The sequence below is a fragment of the Engystomops pustulosus genome, chromosome 7 (assembly GCF_040894005.1).
Source record: "Engystomops pustulosus chromosome 7, aEngPut4.maternal, whole genome shotgun sequence".
Classification (NCBI taxonomy): Eukaryota; Metazoa; Chordata; class Amphibia; order Anura; family Leptodactylidae; genus Engystomops; species Engystomops pustulosus.
In genome coordinates, this window is record NC_092417.1 from 149,062,731 (window position 1) to 149,081,390 (window position 18,660).

Sequence of the window (18,660 nt, forward strand, 5' to 3'; positions counted from 1 at the left end):
GGCTATATACTGGGGGCAGGGGTTGCAGGCTATATACTGGGGAGCAGGGGCTTCAGGCTATATACTAGGAAGCCAGGGCTTCAGGCTATATATTGGGGCAGGGGCTGCAGGCTATATACTGGGGGACAAGGGCTGCAGGCTATATACTAGGGGATATGGGCTGTAGGCTATATGCTAGGGGGCAGGGGCTAGAGGCTATATATAAGGGGGCAGTTGTTGCAGGCTATATACTGGGGGACAGAAGCTGCAGGCTATATACTGGTGGCAGGGGCTGCAGGCTATATACTGGGGGAAGGGGGCTGCTGGCTATATACTGGGGGCAGGGGCTCCATCTTGTATACTGGGGGCAGGGGGCTGCTGGCTATATACTGGGGAGCATGAGCTGGCTGTCTATATACTGGGGGGCATGAGCTGGCTGTCTATATACTGGGGACAAGGGGCTTCTGGCTATGTTACCTTTAAGTCTCTACATTGTTATATTCTCTGATTATTACTAAGTATGAACCAGTATCTACCACTATAAGGTCGCTGTATGTTGGTAATCTTGATATACCTAGGTTGATGGTCCGCTTAGTGTATTTTGCCACCCCCACCCCCCCCATGATGAACCCCTAGCTATGCCTATTTTTTGAGAGAGAGAATAGGGTGTAGAGAGGCCATTCCCAATTTCTGATTCTCTGCATGGTACATTGTCCTCTCTGGTAAAGTCAATGTGAGTTACATAAAGCAGCGAGTGTGGCATCTCTTACAGTAACTTCCATACACTTCAATGTTGAGTCCATGTCTCTCATGAAAGATGTATATCTTTAGGTTCTCCTAAAAGTTGAGGGTCTAGAAGTGAGATATAAATTTGTCAGATATCTATAGGATAACCTGTGCATTGCTAAGACTAAGGGAGTGTTAATGACCAAAACTGGAGATGGAGATACTGTACAGTGGACGTGTACATATAACGGATCACTAAAGATGTGAAGTGCTAGCCTTGGTGCCGGATGCTCCTTTCTTCTAAAATTAATACTACACACAAAAAATAAAAGGGAACACTTAAACAATGCAATATAAAATGCAATTGAACACATCTGGGTCTTCATGTCCAGGAGGTGGCAGACGCTTTAGTCCAGGTCGGGGAGGGGATACCTCAGGAGACCATCTGCAACCACATCAGGAGCTTGCCAAGGCATTGTAGGAAGGTCATACAGGCACGTGGAGGTCACACACAATACTGAGCCTCATTTTGACTTGTTTAACCCCTTAAGGATGCAGCCATTTTGTAGCTCAAGGCTCAGCCCCACTTTTTGGATTCTGACTTGCGTCTCTTTTAGAGATGAGCGAACATGCTCGTCCGAGCTTGATGCTCGGTCGAGCATTAGCGTACTCGAAACTGCTCGTTGCTCGGACGAATACTTCGCCCGCTCGAGAAAATGGCAGCTCCCGCCGTTTTGCTTTTTGGCGGCCAGAAACAGAGCCAATCACAAGCCAGGAGACTCTGCACTCCACCCAGCATGACGTGGTACCCTTACACGTCGATAGCAGTGGTTGGCTGGCCAGATCAGGTGACCCTGGGATAGACTAGCCGCTGCCCGCGCTGCTCGGATCATTCTGTGTCTGGATGCCGCTAGGGAGAGAGCTGCTGCTGGTCAGGGAAAGCGTTAGGGTGTTCTATTAGCTTACTGTTAGGCAGGAGTGATTCTCCAAGAACCCAACAGCCCTTCTTAGGGCTACAATAACGTTCTACTTTTTTTTTTTTTTATTTGCATCTAGTACCATTTTGTGAGGAATTAGCAGGGGGACTTGCTACCGTTGTGTTTAGCTCTTAGTGGCACACATATCCACCTCAAACACCAAAGTGGGAAAATTTAGTAGGGGTTGGATTTCAATTAGGCACAGTCTGCCATTTGTCCTTTTTTATTTTACGTTTATTTTGTTTAATAACTCAGTGTCATCTCATCTGGCATATTAGTGTGCTTTCATACTTGGCTAGAAAATAGCCATAGGAGAATCCAAACGGCTTACTTGCGCCTACAGTAGCGTTATATATTTGATTTCTGGTTGATCTGCTGGTGGCTGTACTTGCTGCAGTGCATCTACTAGCCAATTGTGAGCAATTTGTAGTGAGACTTGCGACCGCTGTGTTTTGCGCTTAGTGACGCACATATCCATTGCAAAGACCGAAGTGGGAAAATTTAGTAGGGGTTGGATTTCAATTAGGCACAGTCTGCCATTTGTCCTTTTTTATTTTACGTTTATTTTGTTTAATAACTCAGTGTCATCTCATCTGGCATATTAGTGTGCTTTCATACTTGGCTAGAAAATAGCCATAGGAGAATCCAAACGGCTTACTTGCGCCTACAGTAGCGTTATATATTTGATTTCTGGTTGATCTGCTGGTGGCTGTACTTGCTGCAGTGCATCTACTAGCCAATTGTGAGCAATTTGTAGTGAGACTTGCGACCGCTGTGTTTTGCGCTTAGTGACGCACATATCCATTGCAAAGACCGAAGTGGGAAAATTTAGTAGGGGTTGGATTTCAATTAGGCACAGTCTGCCATTTGTCCTTTTTTATTTTACGTTTATTTTGTTTAATAACTCAGTGTCATCTCATCTGGCATATTAGTGTGCTTTCATACTTGGCTAGAAAATAGCCATAGGAGAATCCAAACGGCTTACTTGCGCCTACAGTAGCGTTATATATTTGATTTCTGGTTGATCTGCTGGTGGCTGTACTTGCTGCAGTGCATCTACTAGCCAATTGTGAGCAATTTGTAGTGAGACTTGCGACCGCTGTGTTTTGCGCTTAGTGACGCACATATCCATTGCAAAGACCGAAGTGGGAAAATTTAGTAGGGGTTGGATTTCAATTAGGCACAGTCTGCCATTTTTCCTTTTTTATTTTAGTTTATTTTGTTTAATAACTCAGTGTCATCTCATCTGGCATAGTAGTGTGCTTTCATACTTGGCTAGAAAATAGCCATAGCTATAGGATAGCATTGTTTGTTTTTAAAAACTCAAAAACACAAAAAAAAACAAAAAAAAGTAAAAAAGAAATTAAAGTTATAACTCTCATTTTAAAAATGTTTAACCCGAGGGCTAGGGGTAGAGGACGAGGGCGGGGACATGGGCGTCCAACTACTGCAGGGGTCAGAGGCCGTGGTCCTGGGCGGGGTGAGACACCACCTGCTTATGAGGGAGCAGGGGAACGCCGCAGAGCTACACTCCCTAGGTTCATGTCTGAAGTTACTGGGACTCGTGGTAGAGCACTGTTGAGACCAGAACAGTGCGAACAGGTGATGTCGTGGATTGCTGACAATGCTTCGAGCAATTTGTCCACCAGTCAGTCTTCCACGCAGTCCACCCATGTCACCGAAATCGCCACTCCTCCAGCTCCTGCACCTTAGCCTCCTCCCCCCCAGTCTGCCCCCTCCCAGGAAAATTTGGCATTTGAACCGGCATACTCTGAGGAACTGTTTTCTGGACCCTTCCCACAGTCACAAACCACTTGTCCGGTTGCTGCTGAGCAATTTTCCGATGCCCAGGTTTTCCACCAGTCACAGTCTGTGGGTGATGATGACCTTCTTGACGTAGTGGAAGTGTGTAAAGAGGTGTCCGACGATGAGGAGACACGGTTGTCAGGCAGTGGGGAAGTTGTTGTCAGGGCAGGAAGTCCGAGGGGGGAGCAGACTGAGGGATCGGAGGATGATGAGGTGACAGACCCAAGCTGGGTTGAGAGGCCGGGTGAACACAGTGCTTCTGAGACGGAGGAGAGTCCTCGACCAGAACAGGTTGGAAGAGGCAGTGGTGGGGCCAGACGGAGAGGCAGGGCCAGAGCTGGTGCATCAGCGCCAAATGTGTCAACTAGTGAAGCTCCTGTGGTGAGGGCTCTTGCGGCGAGGGCTAGATCTTCAGAAGTCTGGAGGTTCTTTAAGGAAACACCGGATGACCGACGGACTGTGGTGTGCAACATTTGCCAAACCAGGCTCAGCAGGGGTTCCACCACTACTAGCTTAACTACCACCAGTATGCGCAGGCATATGAATGCTAAACACCCCACTCAGTGGCAACAAGCCCGTTCACCTCCGGCCGTGCACACCACTGCTCCTTCCCCTGTGTCAGCTGATAGTCAGCCCCCTGCCCAGGACCCTGCCACAAAAACCCCATCGTCGCCTCCACGATCCTCCACAGCATCCACCAGCGTTCAGCTCTCCATACCCCAGACGCTGGAGCGGAAACGCAAATATAGTGCAACCCACCCGCACGCCCAAGCCCTTAATGTGCACATCTCCAGATTGCTTAGCCTGGAGATGCTGCCCTATAGGCTAGTAGAGACCGAGGCCTTTCGCAACCTCATGGCGGCGGCCGCCCCTCAGTATTCGGTCCCCAGCCGCCACTACTTTTCCCGATGTGCCGTCCCAGCCCTGCACCAGCACGTGTCAGACAACATCATCCGTGCCCTGACCAACGCCGTTTCTGACAAGGTCCACCTGACCACGGACACGTGGACGAGTGCTGCCGGGCAGGGCCACTATATATCGCTGACGGCACATTGGGTTAACTTGGTGGAGGCTGGGAGCGAGTCTGACCCTGCGGCTGGTCATATACTGCCGACGCCGAGGATTGCGGGGCCTACCTCGGTCCAGGTGTTTCAGGCCTACTATGCCACCCCTCCTCCACCTCCTCCTCCGAACTACCATCCGTGGGCACGGCGCCATCAGTCGGTAGCTCTAGGCACAGCAGCAGTGCCGTCGCTAAGCGACAGCAGGCGGTGCTCAAACTGCTGAGCCTAGGCGATAAAAGGCACACCGCCCAAGAGCTATTACAGGGCATCACGGCGCAGACTGATCTGTGGCTGGCACCGCTGAACCTGAAGCCAGGCATGGTTGTGTGTGACAACGGCCGTAACCTGGTGGCGGCTCTGCAACTCGGCAGACTGACACATGTGCCATGCCTGGCCCATGTGTTAAATCTCATAGTTCAGCGTTTCCTCAAGACATACCCCAATCTGTCTGATTTGCTCACGAAGGTGCGCCGCATCTGTGCGCATTTCAGGAAGTCCAGCACAGATGCTGCCACTCTCAGGGCAGCGCAGCGCCGCCTCCAACTGCCCGCTCACCGACTGTTGTGCGACGTGCCCACGAGGTGGAATTCAACACTGACCATGTTATCCAGAGTTTACCAGCAGCGCCGAGCGATTGTAGACTGCCAGATGTCAACTTCCACCAGAACTGGTAGTCAGGTCAGTCAGCTTCCTCAAGTCTACAATGAGGAGTGGACGTGGATGTCTGATATCTGTCAGGTGCTGAGTAACTTTGAGGAGTCAACACAGATGGTCAGTGACGATGCCGCCATCATCAGCCTCACCATCCCGCTGCTTGGCCTGTTGAAAAACTCTCTGATCAGCATGAAGTCGGAAGCTTTGCGCTCGTCACAAGAGACGGGGGAAGAAGATTCCCTTGTTGATAGCCAAAGCACCCTCAGGTCTGTTTCTCAGCGCATATCGGAGGAGGTGGAGGTGGAGGAGGATGAGGAGGAAGAGGAGGAGAATGTTGGCGAGACACAAGAGGGGACCATTGTTGAGTCCTTCACTGTTCAGCGTGTATGGGCAGAAGAAGAGGAGTTGGAGGAGTTGGAGGAGGAGGAAATGGACAGTCAGGCCAGTGAGGGGAGTGAATTCTTACGCGTTGGTACTCTGGCGCATATGGCAGATTTCATGCTAGGCTGCCTATCCCGTGACCCTCGCGTTCAAAGAATTTATTCCAGCACCGATTACTGGGTGTTCACTCTCCTGGACCCACGGTACAAGCAAAATCTTTCCACTCTCATCCCTGCAGAGGAAAGGAGTGTGAGAATGCATGAATACCAGCAGGCCCTGGTGCACAAGCTGAAACAGTATTTCCCTTCTGACAGCGCTAGCGGCAGAGTGCGTAGTTCTGCGGGACAAGTAGCGAGGGAGAGTAGGCGAGCAGGCAGCTTGTCCAGCACTGGCAAGGGTACGCTTTACAAGGCTTTTGCCAGCTTTATGTCACCCCAGCAAGACACTGTCACCTGTCCCCAGTCTCGGCAGAGTAGGGCTGATCTTTACAGAAAGATGGTGAGGGAGTACGTAGCTGACCATACCATCGACCTAAATGATCACACAGCTCCCTACAACTACTGGGTTTCAAAGCTGGACATGTGGCACGAACTGGCGCTGTACGCCTTGGAGGTTCTTGCCTGCCCTGCCGCTAGCGTCTTGTCCGAGCGGGTTTTCAGTGCAGCTGGTGGCATCATCACCAATAAGCGTACACGCCTGTCGACTGACAGCGCTGACAGGCTGACGCTTATTAAGATGAATAAAGCCTGGATTTCTCATAATTTCCAATCTCCACCGGGTGAAGGAAGCTCAACCTGAATAATTGATCCACTCCTCCTCCTCCTCATTTTCCTCCTTCTCCTCCACTTTGTACAGTAAAGCAGAGGAAACTGGCTATTTTTTGACAGGGCCCACTGGCTCTAGCTATAGTACTTTATGCATTTAATTTTTCTGGAGGGCCACCGACCCGGTCCTCTGTTTTAAACAATTTTTGGGAGTGCCACATACAGGCACTCAATCTATTCAATTTTTCTGGAGGGCCACCGACCCGGTCCTCTGTTTTAAACAATTTTTGGGAGTGCCACATACAGGCACTCAATCTATTCCATTTTTCTGGAGGGCCACCTACCTGCTCCTCTGGTTTGAAAACTTTTTGGGACTGCCACATACAGGCACTCAATCTATTCCATTTTTCTGGAGGGCCACCTACCTGCTCCTCTGGTTTGAAAACTTTTTGGGACTGCCACATACAGGCACTCAATCTATTCCATTTTTCTGGAGGGCCACCTACCTGCTCCTCTGGTTTGAAAACTTTTTGGGACTGCCACATACAGGCACTCAATCTATTCCATTTTTCTGGAGGGCCACCTACCTGCTCCTCTGGTTTGAAATCTTTTTGGGACTGCCACATACAGGCACTCAATCTATTCCATTTTTCTGGAGGGCCACCTACCTGCTCCTCTGGTTTGAAATCTTTTTGGGACTGCCACATACAGGCACTCAATCTATTCCATTTTTCTGGAGGGCCACCTACCTGCTCCTCTGGTTTGAAAACTTTTTGGGACTGCCACATACAGGCACTCAATCTATTCCATTTTTCTGGAGGGCCACCTACCTGCTCCTCTGGTTTGAAAACTTTTTGGGACTGCCACATACAGGCACTCAATCTATTCCATTTTTCTGGAGGGCCACCTACCTGCTCCTCTGGTTTGAAAACTTTTTGGGACTGCCACATACAGGCACTCAATCTATTCCATTTTTCTGGAGGGCCACCTACCTGCTCCTCTGGTTTGAAAACTTTTTGGGACTGCCACATACAGGCACTCAATCTATTCCATTTTTCTGGAGGGCCACCTACCTGCTCCTCTGGTTTGAAAACTTTTTGGGACTGCCACATACAGGCACTCAATCTATTCCATTTTTCTGGAGGGCCACCTACCTGCTCCTCTGGTTTGAAAACTTTTTGGGACTGCCACATACAGGCACTCAATCTATTCCATTTTTCTGGAGGGCCACCTACCTGCTCCTCTGGTTTGAAAACTTTTTGGGACTGCCACATACAGGCACTCAATCTATTCCATTTTTCTGGAGGGCCACCTACCTGCTCCTCTGGTTTGAAAAATTTTTGGGACTGCCACATACAGGCACTATCCAAATTAAATTGTCTCCATAGCAGCCTCCACACGTTGTCTCCATTGCTACCTCCAAAAGTCGTCCATATAGCTGCCTCCATACATCGTCCCTTTATCAAACGAGGTGTGTCAGGCAGAAATTTGGGTTGTTTTCATGGATTCCACATCAAAGTTGTTAACTTTGTCGCCACCCTGCTGTGTTATCCACAAAATATACTGGCAAACTTTTATCATTTACCGATATTATTTCAGCGCTTCTTGCGCATCTGTTTACATTCCCCTCACCCGGCATATCCTAAACTTATAAGAACGCTACTACACTTGATCTTATACAAAAGGTTCTTAGAAGTGCTGTTTGGGGAGTAGCCGAGAGACAGGGGCTTGGATTGGCGAAAGCTCGCCTGGCAGCGGAGCGCCAGCTCCATGCCAAGATCCAACTAACATAGTTTTAACTGCAGCACCTTTAATCTACTACTAGTTCACTGCCTCCATACATGGTCCCCTTATCAAACGAGCTGTGTCAGGCAGAATTTTGGGTTGTTTTCATGGATTCCATGTTAACTTTGTCGCCACCCTGCTGTGTAATCCACAAAATATACTGGGAAACTTTTATCATGTAGCGATATTATTTGAGCGCTTCTTGCTCACCTCCTTTGGTTCCTCTCTGCCACCCATTGGTTTGAAGCCTGAGTCCATTTAGGGTATGTCGCCATGCCACTCTCTAGCCTGCCGCTGCTGCCGCTGCCTCTGCATGCCGTCCCCTATAGTGTCAGGGTCAATTATTGGATGTTTTAGATGCTATCTAGCTTCATTCTGTCACTCTGTCATGGCCATGCTGTTGCCCATAATTTTGGCATAATGGTGCGATTAGGCAGCCTCAGAGGCATCCATGCATGCTGCCCCTGCTGTTTCCTGTCCATTTCCGTGGTGTTTCCATCCTTTTCTGAGGTTCCCAGGTGTTTGGCCAAGCTTCCCTGTGCAGAGCCTTGGTCCCCTTGAAAAATGCTCGAGTCTCCCATTGACTTCAATGGGGTTCGTTATTCGAGACGAGCACTCGAGCATCGGGAAAAGTTCGTCTCGAATAACGAGTACCCGAGCATTTTAGTGTTCGCTCATCTCTAGTCTCTTTATATGGTTATAATTTTTTAACACTGTTACTTATCAAAGCCATTCTGAGGTTGTTTTTTGCTCACATGTTTTACTTCATTTTAGTGGTAAATGTTGGCTGAAAAGTTTTGCGTTTATTTACAAAATAAGGAAAAAATTCAGAATTTTTGGAAAAATATGAAATTTGCGAAATTTGAAATCATTGTGTTTTCAGGCAGGTCGATTTACCACCTCAATAAGTTGCTGAATAACATTTCCCATATGTCTACTTTACTGGTTCAATAATTATTTACCGTATAAACTCGAGTATAAGCCGACCTGAGTATAAATTAAGGCCCCTAATTTTACCACCAGTATATGGCCAGCAAGCCCCCAGTAGTATATGACCAGTCCCCTTTAGTATATAGCCAACCAGCCCACTCTAGTAAATAGCCAGCCAGCCCCCAGTAGTATATAGCCAGCCAGACCCCAGTAGTATATAGATTGTCAGCCCCCAGTAGTATATAGCCTGCCAGCCCCCAGTAGTATATAGCCTGCCAGATCCCTTTAGTATATAGCCAGCCAGCCACCTTTAGTATATAGCCATCCCCCTGTAGTATACAGCCAGCCCCGTTTAGTATATATCCAGCCAGCACTCTTTAGTGTACAGCCATCCCCCAGTAGTGTATAGCCAGCCCTAGTAGTATACAGGCAGCCCACTTTAGTTTACAGTCAGCCAGCCCCATGTAGTATACAGCCAGCCTGTCCCCTGTAGTATACAACCAGCCTGCCCCCTCTAGTATACAGCCAGACTGCCACCTGTAGTATACAGCCAGCCAGCCCGCCCACCACTTAAAAAAATAAGCTTACATACTCACCTTTGAGTGGTTCCAATGTTCAGCGCGGCTCCCCAATGCCGCACCAACATCGGGGGCACCAGAAGGTGGGTATGTAAGTTTCTTTTTTTATTGACTCATGTACAAGCCAAGGTGAGGTTTATCAGAAAAATTTTATGTGCTGAAAAACTCGGCTTATACACGAGTATATACGGTACTTTTATTCTACGGGTCGTTACGGATGCAGTGATACTATATGGGTGGGGTTTGTGTTATGATTTAGACTTTTTTTTTGCATTATATGTCTCTTTATATGTAATGGGGCTTATGGCCATTTTTATTGATTTATTACTTTATTTTTTATTGAAAAACTTTTATTTATTTTACATTTTTATTATTTTCACCATGGGACATGAACAAGCAATCATCTGATTGCTTGTTCATGATAATACTCTACAATACTGATGTATTGCAGGATATTAGCTGTGTCACCCTATGCACATGCATAGTCTGACACTGTGGGGCAGATTTACTTACCCGGCCCATTCGCGATCCAGCGGCGTGTTCTCTGCACAGGATTCGGGTCCGGACAGGATTCATGAAGGTAGTTCCTCCGCCGTCCACCAGGTGGCGCTGCTGCGCTAAAAATAATCTGAACGCGCTGGAATACACCAAGCTGGACCAGGTGAAGGTAAGCGCTTCCCAAGCGACACATTTTCGGTTTTTAAATGCGGCGGTTTTTCTGAATACGTCGGGTTTTTGTTCGGCCACGCCCCCCGATTTCCGTCGCGCGCATGCCGGCACCGATGCGCCACAATCCGATCCGGGGCAATTCAGGTACAATCGGCGCAAATCGGAAATATTCGGGTAACACGTCGGGAAAACGCGAATCGGGCCATTAGTAAATGACCCCCTGTGTCTTTAAGACGACATCCGATCAGGACCCCAGGGCTGCCATAGCAACGATCAGCACCCCCTGAAAATGGTGCAGGGGGGGGGAATCGTGGTTGAAAGACACCCCGAAAGACACTGGGGTGTCGGCTATTAGTTACAACCGCATCCCCCCCCCCCCACGTGTATCCCGAAGCCGGTTCGGCTCGGATCTCGAGCACTGCGCTCTGCGTCTGATATATCGGACGAAGAGCGCTAAGGGGTTAAAGGGCATTTCATCCATCAAAGTTGGATAAGCCTGTATTGTGTTTTTCAACTTTAATTTTGTGGGTGACTCCAATTCCAGCCCTCCATTGGTTAATAAATTAGATTTCCATTGATGATTTTTTTGCACATTCAGCACATTGAGCTTTGTACAGAACAAAGTATTCAATGAGAATATTTCATTCATTCAGATCTAAGATGTGTCATCTGAGTGTTCCCATTATTTTTTTGAGCAGTTTATGTTTAGGTAGATTTCTGAAAATGTCTAAAGAAAACTCCTTGGTCTTTCTCATCCATAGCAACCAATCACAGCACAGGGAATGGAGAGGGAGGGCAATTCGGGAAAGAAATTGATCATATCTGTTGATTACTTGATTTTTCTCAATCTGTGTGATATGTGGTAAATTATTTGACATAAATATTGACTTTCTGATATAACAATTTGTGTGTATTTTAGAAAAACATATAATAAAGAAGCACAATGGGGGTCATTTACTAAGGGCCCGAATCGCGTTTTTACGGTGATTTACCCGAATTTTTCTGTTTTGCGCAGATTTTCCCTGAATTGCCCCGGGATTTTGGCGCACGCGACTGGATTTCGGCGCATTTGCGCCGCCATGGACGCAATGGAAATCAGGGGGCATGGCTGTACGAAAACCCGACGGATTCGGAAAAAAAAAAAGTGTCGCTTGACACACACTTACCTGCACCAAGTAATAGAAGGTGAACTCCGACAGACTTCAGTGGACCACGGCGCAGAAGCGACACCTGGTGAATATCGGCCACGGACCTTAGTGAATCCCGGGCCGGACCCGAATCAGCGTCAGAGAACCCGCCGCTGGATCGCGACTGGACCGGGTAAGTAAATCTGCCCCATTATTACAAGAATTTGTGAAATCTGAGCTGTGAGCAGCTGATATGAGCATCAAAAACAGATTTTCTTACAGCAGATTTTATGTTGATTGTATTTTCATATTTTTTTTTACTTTATTCCAATATTTTTTCCTCTGGTAAAAGTTTCTGGTTACCGACTTCCTCTCGGAAAAATACACATTTAATATTGTGGAGCTGTGCAGATACATTTCTGGCGCTAAGACTATTTTCTATCCCTGGGACCAAAATCTGTCCCGGGCACCAAAAATGTGTGTACCAATCGGAGAACAGGCTGAGCCCCTGCCCTGGAGAGCGGCAATGCATCAGTGGTTGACCTCATCCAACAGCTTGTCCAGTCGGAATTGGATACCAGAAGGACAAGCAGCAGACATCCTGATGTGGAGACAAATCCTGTCAGAACTAACCTGAGTCATTGTAAAAGGAATATACACAAACATTTTGCTTGGTGGAAGAGGAAACATTTCCCTTCACTGCCACCGTTTAGAAAGTGTCTTTCTATAAGTACAGCAACCGGGTTAGATGAGGCCCCAGTGCTATGCTGAGTCCACCAGAGACCGTCTGTCCTTCACTTACTCTGAAGGCTGGTACGGTGGCCGAAGGGTCTATGTCAGGGTGTCCCCATCTCTGCTTCTTCTGGTCACCCAGACAGTCTGGCAGATTATCCTCTTCCAAGCCCTGTTTCCAAATTGCAGGACACTAGGGACTGTAACTGTTCTCTTTATATACCTTCTACTGCAGGAAGGAGTAGATATATTTCAGCACAAACAATGACAAAGAATTCTCCCATTGACTTACATTGAATCCACAAAATATTCTATGGCAACAAGTTTCTAAAGAGGTAAACAAGTCTACAGACAGCAGCTGTCAGTCTCTCTGCTTTATCAGTAAGCAAATCTTTTCCCCTCCAAAACATTTTCTACTATAGCTGTGGGAAAAGACCAGTTTTCTTTAGTTTAGAGATGTGCAGTCAGAAATTTTTTACTCAATGTTCATTAACCCTTTCTACAGGTTTATACTAGTAATAAGGGGAAAAAACTATACTTTGTGGTTATTGGGTGACTGTTGTGGTTGTGGTTGCAGTGTCTAGCCCTAGAGTGAGCGCTTGCCAGGGGGTCCAGCTAGTTAGGTAATTTGTTATGTTTAGAGAAAAATGGTCTCATGTCCAGAGGAAAAATAATGGGTCCAATAGAGTTTACAGTTAAGACCTTTTATTGCTGATGCCATGGAACTAATTTACTAAGGATCCGCGGACCTCAATTCCGTCGGGTTTCCTGAATATTTCCATTTTGCTCCGAATTGCCCGGGTTTTTGGGGCATGAGATCGGAATGTGGTGCATTAGTGCCGGCCTGCATGTGACAGAAATCGGGGGGCATGGCCGTCGGACAACCCGACAGATTCGGACAAATCACAGAATTTAAAAACGGAATTGTGTCGCAAGATCAGCACTCACATGCATCGGGAAGAAGAAGGTGAACCCCGGGGGACCTCAGCGCGGTAGCGACACATGCAGGAAATTGGACGCACTACCTTAGTGAATCGCGGCAGACCCGAATCCTCGTCGGACAACGCACCACGGGATTGCGACAGGACCAGGAAAGTTAATCTGCCTCTACGTGTTTCAACGCCGCAATGCCTTCTTCGTCAGGCTTGAAAAATAATAGCACCAGGATACTGGTGAGTCTGTGCCTGTGTCTCCGTATCCTGCTGCTATTACATTTCTGGCCTGATGAAGACGCTGTTTGTCTCACCGATAAAATATCTTCACCAAACACTCTACTGGACCCATTACCCCTACTGTCATGAGTTCTATCATTTTTCTCCATATTTGCCCAATTACAGTTCTATATAGACACCGTACTGGTAAACAGAATGTATATCACACAACACTAGAGCTTAATGTGAAATAAAGTAAGAAATGGTTTAATAGGGGAAATATTCAAATGTCCACAAATGTCTAAAGTCCAATGCTCCTCTGCTCCAGGGCACTGCACAAGTCAATGGAAAGTTATATGTGTATTCCTTTCCCAGAATCCATAGTGGAGTAAGCTTGGCCTATAGTTCCCCATACAACCCCCATTCCCTAGTCATACTTGTTAAAGATAGAGCAGTGTCACATTATTAGACATCGAGCATGTAAAGGGTTAATTATGTTGGTTTACTGACATCAGAATGTTCTAATATGACACCATAAGATTCTACATGATTCTGATCCTGGCAACCGTGGTCAGTGTTCCATTGGCGACTGTTGGTTACAGACGTGCGTTTTAAGTGTGCAATTTTGCAGACATGGGATCTTCAAAAAAAATTAAAGAAGACCCAAATGGAGGTAAGAAGAGGAGTATGGAGGCACTCTCATCATCAGAGCCCCCAAAGAAGAAGCCTTGCCCAGAGAGGGAGCAAGGCAAAGAGGCTGAAAAAGCCCTAAAAAGCAGAAAAAGGCCAGTAAGTCCTTTTACTGGTCCTTCTCAGAAGAGGATGAGATGCGGGTCAAAGGCTGAGGAAGAGAAGGAGCCCAAGCCTGGACCTAGCAAAGTGACCCCCCCTGATAGTGGGGCTACCATGAATACGAAAAGATATTCAGGAGGAGAGGTCATAGGACAAGGGACCTTTGGACAAGTGGTGAAAGTCTGGGATAAAATAAAAAAAACATCTCTTGCCATAAAAACTGTTTCCAGAGGACCCTCATTTGTGGCTGAGATGGCCCTACGCCTGGAGAAGGAGATCATGGAAATAGCAGTAGGGAGCCCATTCCTAATACACAGCCATATGTCCTTTACCACCAAAAAGCGCTACTATTTTGTGATGGATTTCGCCTCTGGTGGAGATTTACTAACTCACCTTAAAACCAGCGGACGTCTCCCTAAATCAAGTGTCCAATTTTATGCAGCAGAGATCACCTCCGCCATCCAATTCCTGCATGGAAAAGGATATATCCACAGGGATATAAAACCCTCAAATATCCTTATTGCCAGCTCTGGACATGTGAAACTGGCAGATTTTGGCCTGGCAGTGAAGAAAACACAAGGTATTTGGGGAAATACTGGTACTCACGGATACGTAGCTCCAGAGGTTCTTTCCGGAAAAGCTTACAATTTAGCAGCGGACTGGTATTCTTTTGGGGTTGTGCTCTTCCAGCTGGCCACAGGACTCCCCAGCTCCCGCTGTATCCCATCAGCTTTCCCATCCTATGGCCTTCACAGAGACACTGCAAATATCATCAAGGAGCTGCTGGATGACAATCCCAATACACGATTAGGACTCAACGGTTGTATTAGATCTCATCCATTTTTTAATGGCATCAATTGGGAAGACCTGGAGCAGCTGCGTATAACACCACCATATATCCCCGGAGAATCAAAATCCTGAATATCATCCAGAAAGGAGGCGGCACTGTGAGTATTCAGTCTTATAAAGTATAGTAAGTTACATCTATCTGTTATAGGGATATTTATCTATTACCGTACAAGTTATCCACTATCCAATTAGTAGGAATATACGGTTTGATCAGTGGGGGTGTCACCACTGAGACCGCTGATACCCCAGTGATATCTTCATCAGAAATGAATAGACCAGCAATGCACAGACACAACTTACTGCTCCATTCATACACGGTACAGGAGATGATTGGTGAAGGTCCTAATGGTAGATTACCACTGATCAGACACTCCTCCGTCCTGTGGGGATAAGTTGTAGTAACCAGGATACTCATTTTATACCTACTGGTCAGACACAGGAGAGATGTAGTATTAAACTATTAATCTGAGGAAGTGTTTTTATAATGTTTAGTATATGTGATATTTACTGTTGTTCTTCTATTTTTTTCTATTTTTTATGGCCCCTCAGGCCCCTTTCACACTAACATGTGCCCCCCCTGTAGTATACGGCCGGCTGGAGAAGTGGAGGGGGTAAGCGGTCCTCACCCTTCCCCTCTCCATTGGAATAAGTTTGTAAGGGGCCTTACTAGGTTTTGTTAATTGTTCTTAAGCAGAGTCATGTTACAACTTCTGGAGAACATGGGTAATTTCAGCGTTAGCCGGTAACATTACTTCCATATGAAGTTTCTGTCTATTGTAACACAACATTAACCTGTAAACATGTAACAGCTCTTTTATATTTCCTTCTCACTAAGAAAATTATACTCCTTATAATAAAGTATTTATGTTTTTTAAGGGAGTTGTGAGGATTGGCCTGACTGAGATAGATACTTACCTTTTCTGAGTTCTGGTTCTTCACTAAATGTTACCACATAGTAGAGGTTCACCTATCTCATCCTCCACTTGTGTTCTCCATCCATCAGCCCGGAGAAGCAGCGTCCTAGGCTGGACCCCAGCAACACGAAATCCCTGGATTACAACCTAGAACAGGACTTGGATGTAGCCCCCTGACCTGACCACTTCTGGATCCCTATTGGGTCACATTCATGATTAGTTTTGGTCTTTTGGCAACTGAACCATGAGGTAAGTTTCTTTTCAATGAAATAACTATAGATGTATTATAGTCTGACGTGTATATAATATGATGTGTATATAGTCTGATGTATATATAGTCTGATGTGTATATAGTCTGATGTATATATAGTCTGATGTATATATAGTCTGATCTGTATATAGTCTGATGTGTATATAATATGATGTGTATATAGTCTGATGTGTATATAGTCTGATGTGTATATAGTCTGATGTGTATATAATATGATGTGTATATAATATGATGTGTATATAGTCTGATGTGTATATAATATGATGTGTATATAATATGATGTATATATCGTCTGATGTGTATATAGTCTGATGTGTATATAATATGATGTATATATAGTCTGATGTGTATATAGTCTGATGTGTATATGATATGATGTGTATATAGTATGATGTGTATATAGTCTGATGTGTATATAATATGATGTGTATATAATATGATGTATATATAGTCTGATGTGTATATAGTCTGATGTGTATATAGTCTGATGTGTATATAATATGATATGCATATAGTCTGATGTGCATATAATATGATGTGTATATAGTCTGATGTGAATATATTATAAGATGTGTATATAGTCTGATGTGTATATAGTATGATGTGTATATAGTATGATGAGTATATGATATGATGTGTATATGATATGATGTGTATATAATATGATGTGTATATGATATGATGTGTATATAGTATGATGTGTATATGATATGATGTGTATATAGTCTGATGTGTATATAATATGATGTGTATATAATATGATGTGTATATAGTATGATGTGTATATAATATGATGTGTATATAGTCTGATGTGTATATAATATGATGTGTATATAATATGATGTGTATATAGTCTGATGTGTATATAGTATGATGTGTATATATATAGTCTGATGTGTATATAGTCTGATGTGTATATAGTATGATGTGTATATAGTCTAATGTGTATATAATATGATGTGTATATAGTATGATGTGTATATAGTCTGGTGTGTATATAGTATGATGTGTATATAGTATGATGTGTATATGATATGATGTGTATATAGTCTGATGTGTATATAATATGATGTGTATATAATATGATGTGTATATAGTCTGATGTGTATATAATATGTTGTGTATATAGTATGATGTGTATATATATAGTGTGATGTGTATATAGTGTGATGTGTATATAGTATGATGTGTATATAGTCTGATGTGTATATAGTATGATGTGTATATAGTCTGATGTGTATATAGTCTGATGTGTATATAGTGTGATGTGTATATAGTATGATGTGTATATAGTCTGATGTGTATATAATCTGATGTATATATAGTATGATGTGTATATGATATGATGTGTATATAATATGATGTGTATATAGTCTGATGTGTATATAATATGATGTATATATAGTCTGATGTGTATATAATATGATGTATATATCGTCTGATGTGTATATAGTCTGATGTGTATATAGTATGATATGTATATAATATGATGTATATATAGTCTGATGTGTATATAGTATGATGTGTATATAGTATGATGTGTATATAGTATGATGTGTATATGATATGATGTGTTGCTGGACCTGTTACATTTTATCACTTGCTATTAATCCTGTGTTTGGGACAATAAAGTATAAATGTATGTTTCTTTGTAGCCTATAGACAGAGGATGTAAAGCAGATGGCAGAAAGTTTTGGATTGGAATCACCGAGTTGTGGGGCCTGACTGAGCGCGGAGATGGTACAAGCTTCTGAGCTTCGTCTGAAGACCTCTATAGTGACCACACAAGCCGACCTCAGATTGTCACTGTGACACCTCCATCACCCCTCGCTACACACAACTCAGTCTACAGGAAAACAGAAGAGAAATCTTCTCTATAACAGCTGCCCGGCTTTTACCCGCATCAATGTAAACTGCGGGGACAACGGGAAGGCTTCACCTTGGCATTAAAGCCTTTCAGTCCAATCTCCTCTGATAACAATGGCTTTATCCGCATAACAGTAACCAGAGGAAGAGAACGTTACTGCTCTTGGTTTAGTTTATGAATAAATACTTTGGTTATTAGCGGAATCTGTGGTCAGGATATTTCTATATTCTCCGGCTCATTCCTTCTGATATAGAATAAATGTCCTTGTATGTCCTGTGTTGTATAGCATAGAATACACATTACATGAAGAGGGGGCGCTACATGAAGAGGGGGCGCTACATGAAGAGGGGGTGCTACATGAAGAGGGGGCGCTGCCAGCCAGTAATTGTGTCCCTCTTCCCTCTCCTGAGAAGCTGCCAGTCACTGCTTACAGTATATTACACATGTCACTGGCGCCCCTACTGAGCGGTGCCCGGGCACTACTACACACAGGATGGCACTGGAAGCAGACATCTATGTCCGTTGTGTAGTGGTAGGATTACTGTCTATGGGAATCCTGGATCGCTGCTACATTACATTCAGAGTTGTCTGATTCTCTGCTGAGTGACCGCATTACCAGGTTTTTTACCCCACAGATTTTCTAT

At 45.0% G+C, this 18,660-nt stretch overlaps 1 protein-coding gene across 1 annotated transcript; it reads left to right on the forward strand.

Annotated features, from left to right (window-relative positions):
* Positions 1-13,903: 13,903 nt before the first annotated feature.
* On the forward strand, positions 13,904-18,163 carry LOC140068985 (uncharacterized). The gene is made up of 3 exons (XM_072114330.1): positions 13,904-15,062; positions 15,968-16,127; positions 17,805-18,163. The coding sequence occupies exon 1, from the start codon at positions 13,957-13,959 to the stop codon at positions 15,034-15,036; it is 1,080 nt and encodes a 359-aa protein (XP_071970431.1). The 5' UTR covers positions 13,904-13,956; the 3' UTR covers positions 15,037-15,062; positions 15,968-16,127; positions 17,805-18,163.
* The last annotated feature ends 497 nt before the right edge of the window (positions 18,164-18,660 follow it).

Bases quoted from the DNA above. Each gene is read 5' to 3' on its own strand.
- LOC140068985 (XM_072114330.1), top strand. From the start codon at position 13,957: ATGGGATCTTCAAAAAAAATTAAAGAAGACCCAAATGGAGGTAAGAAG.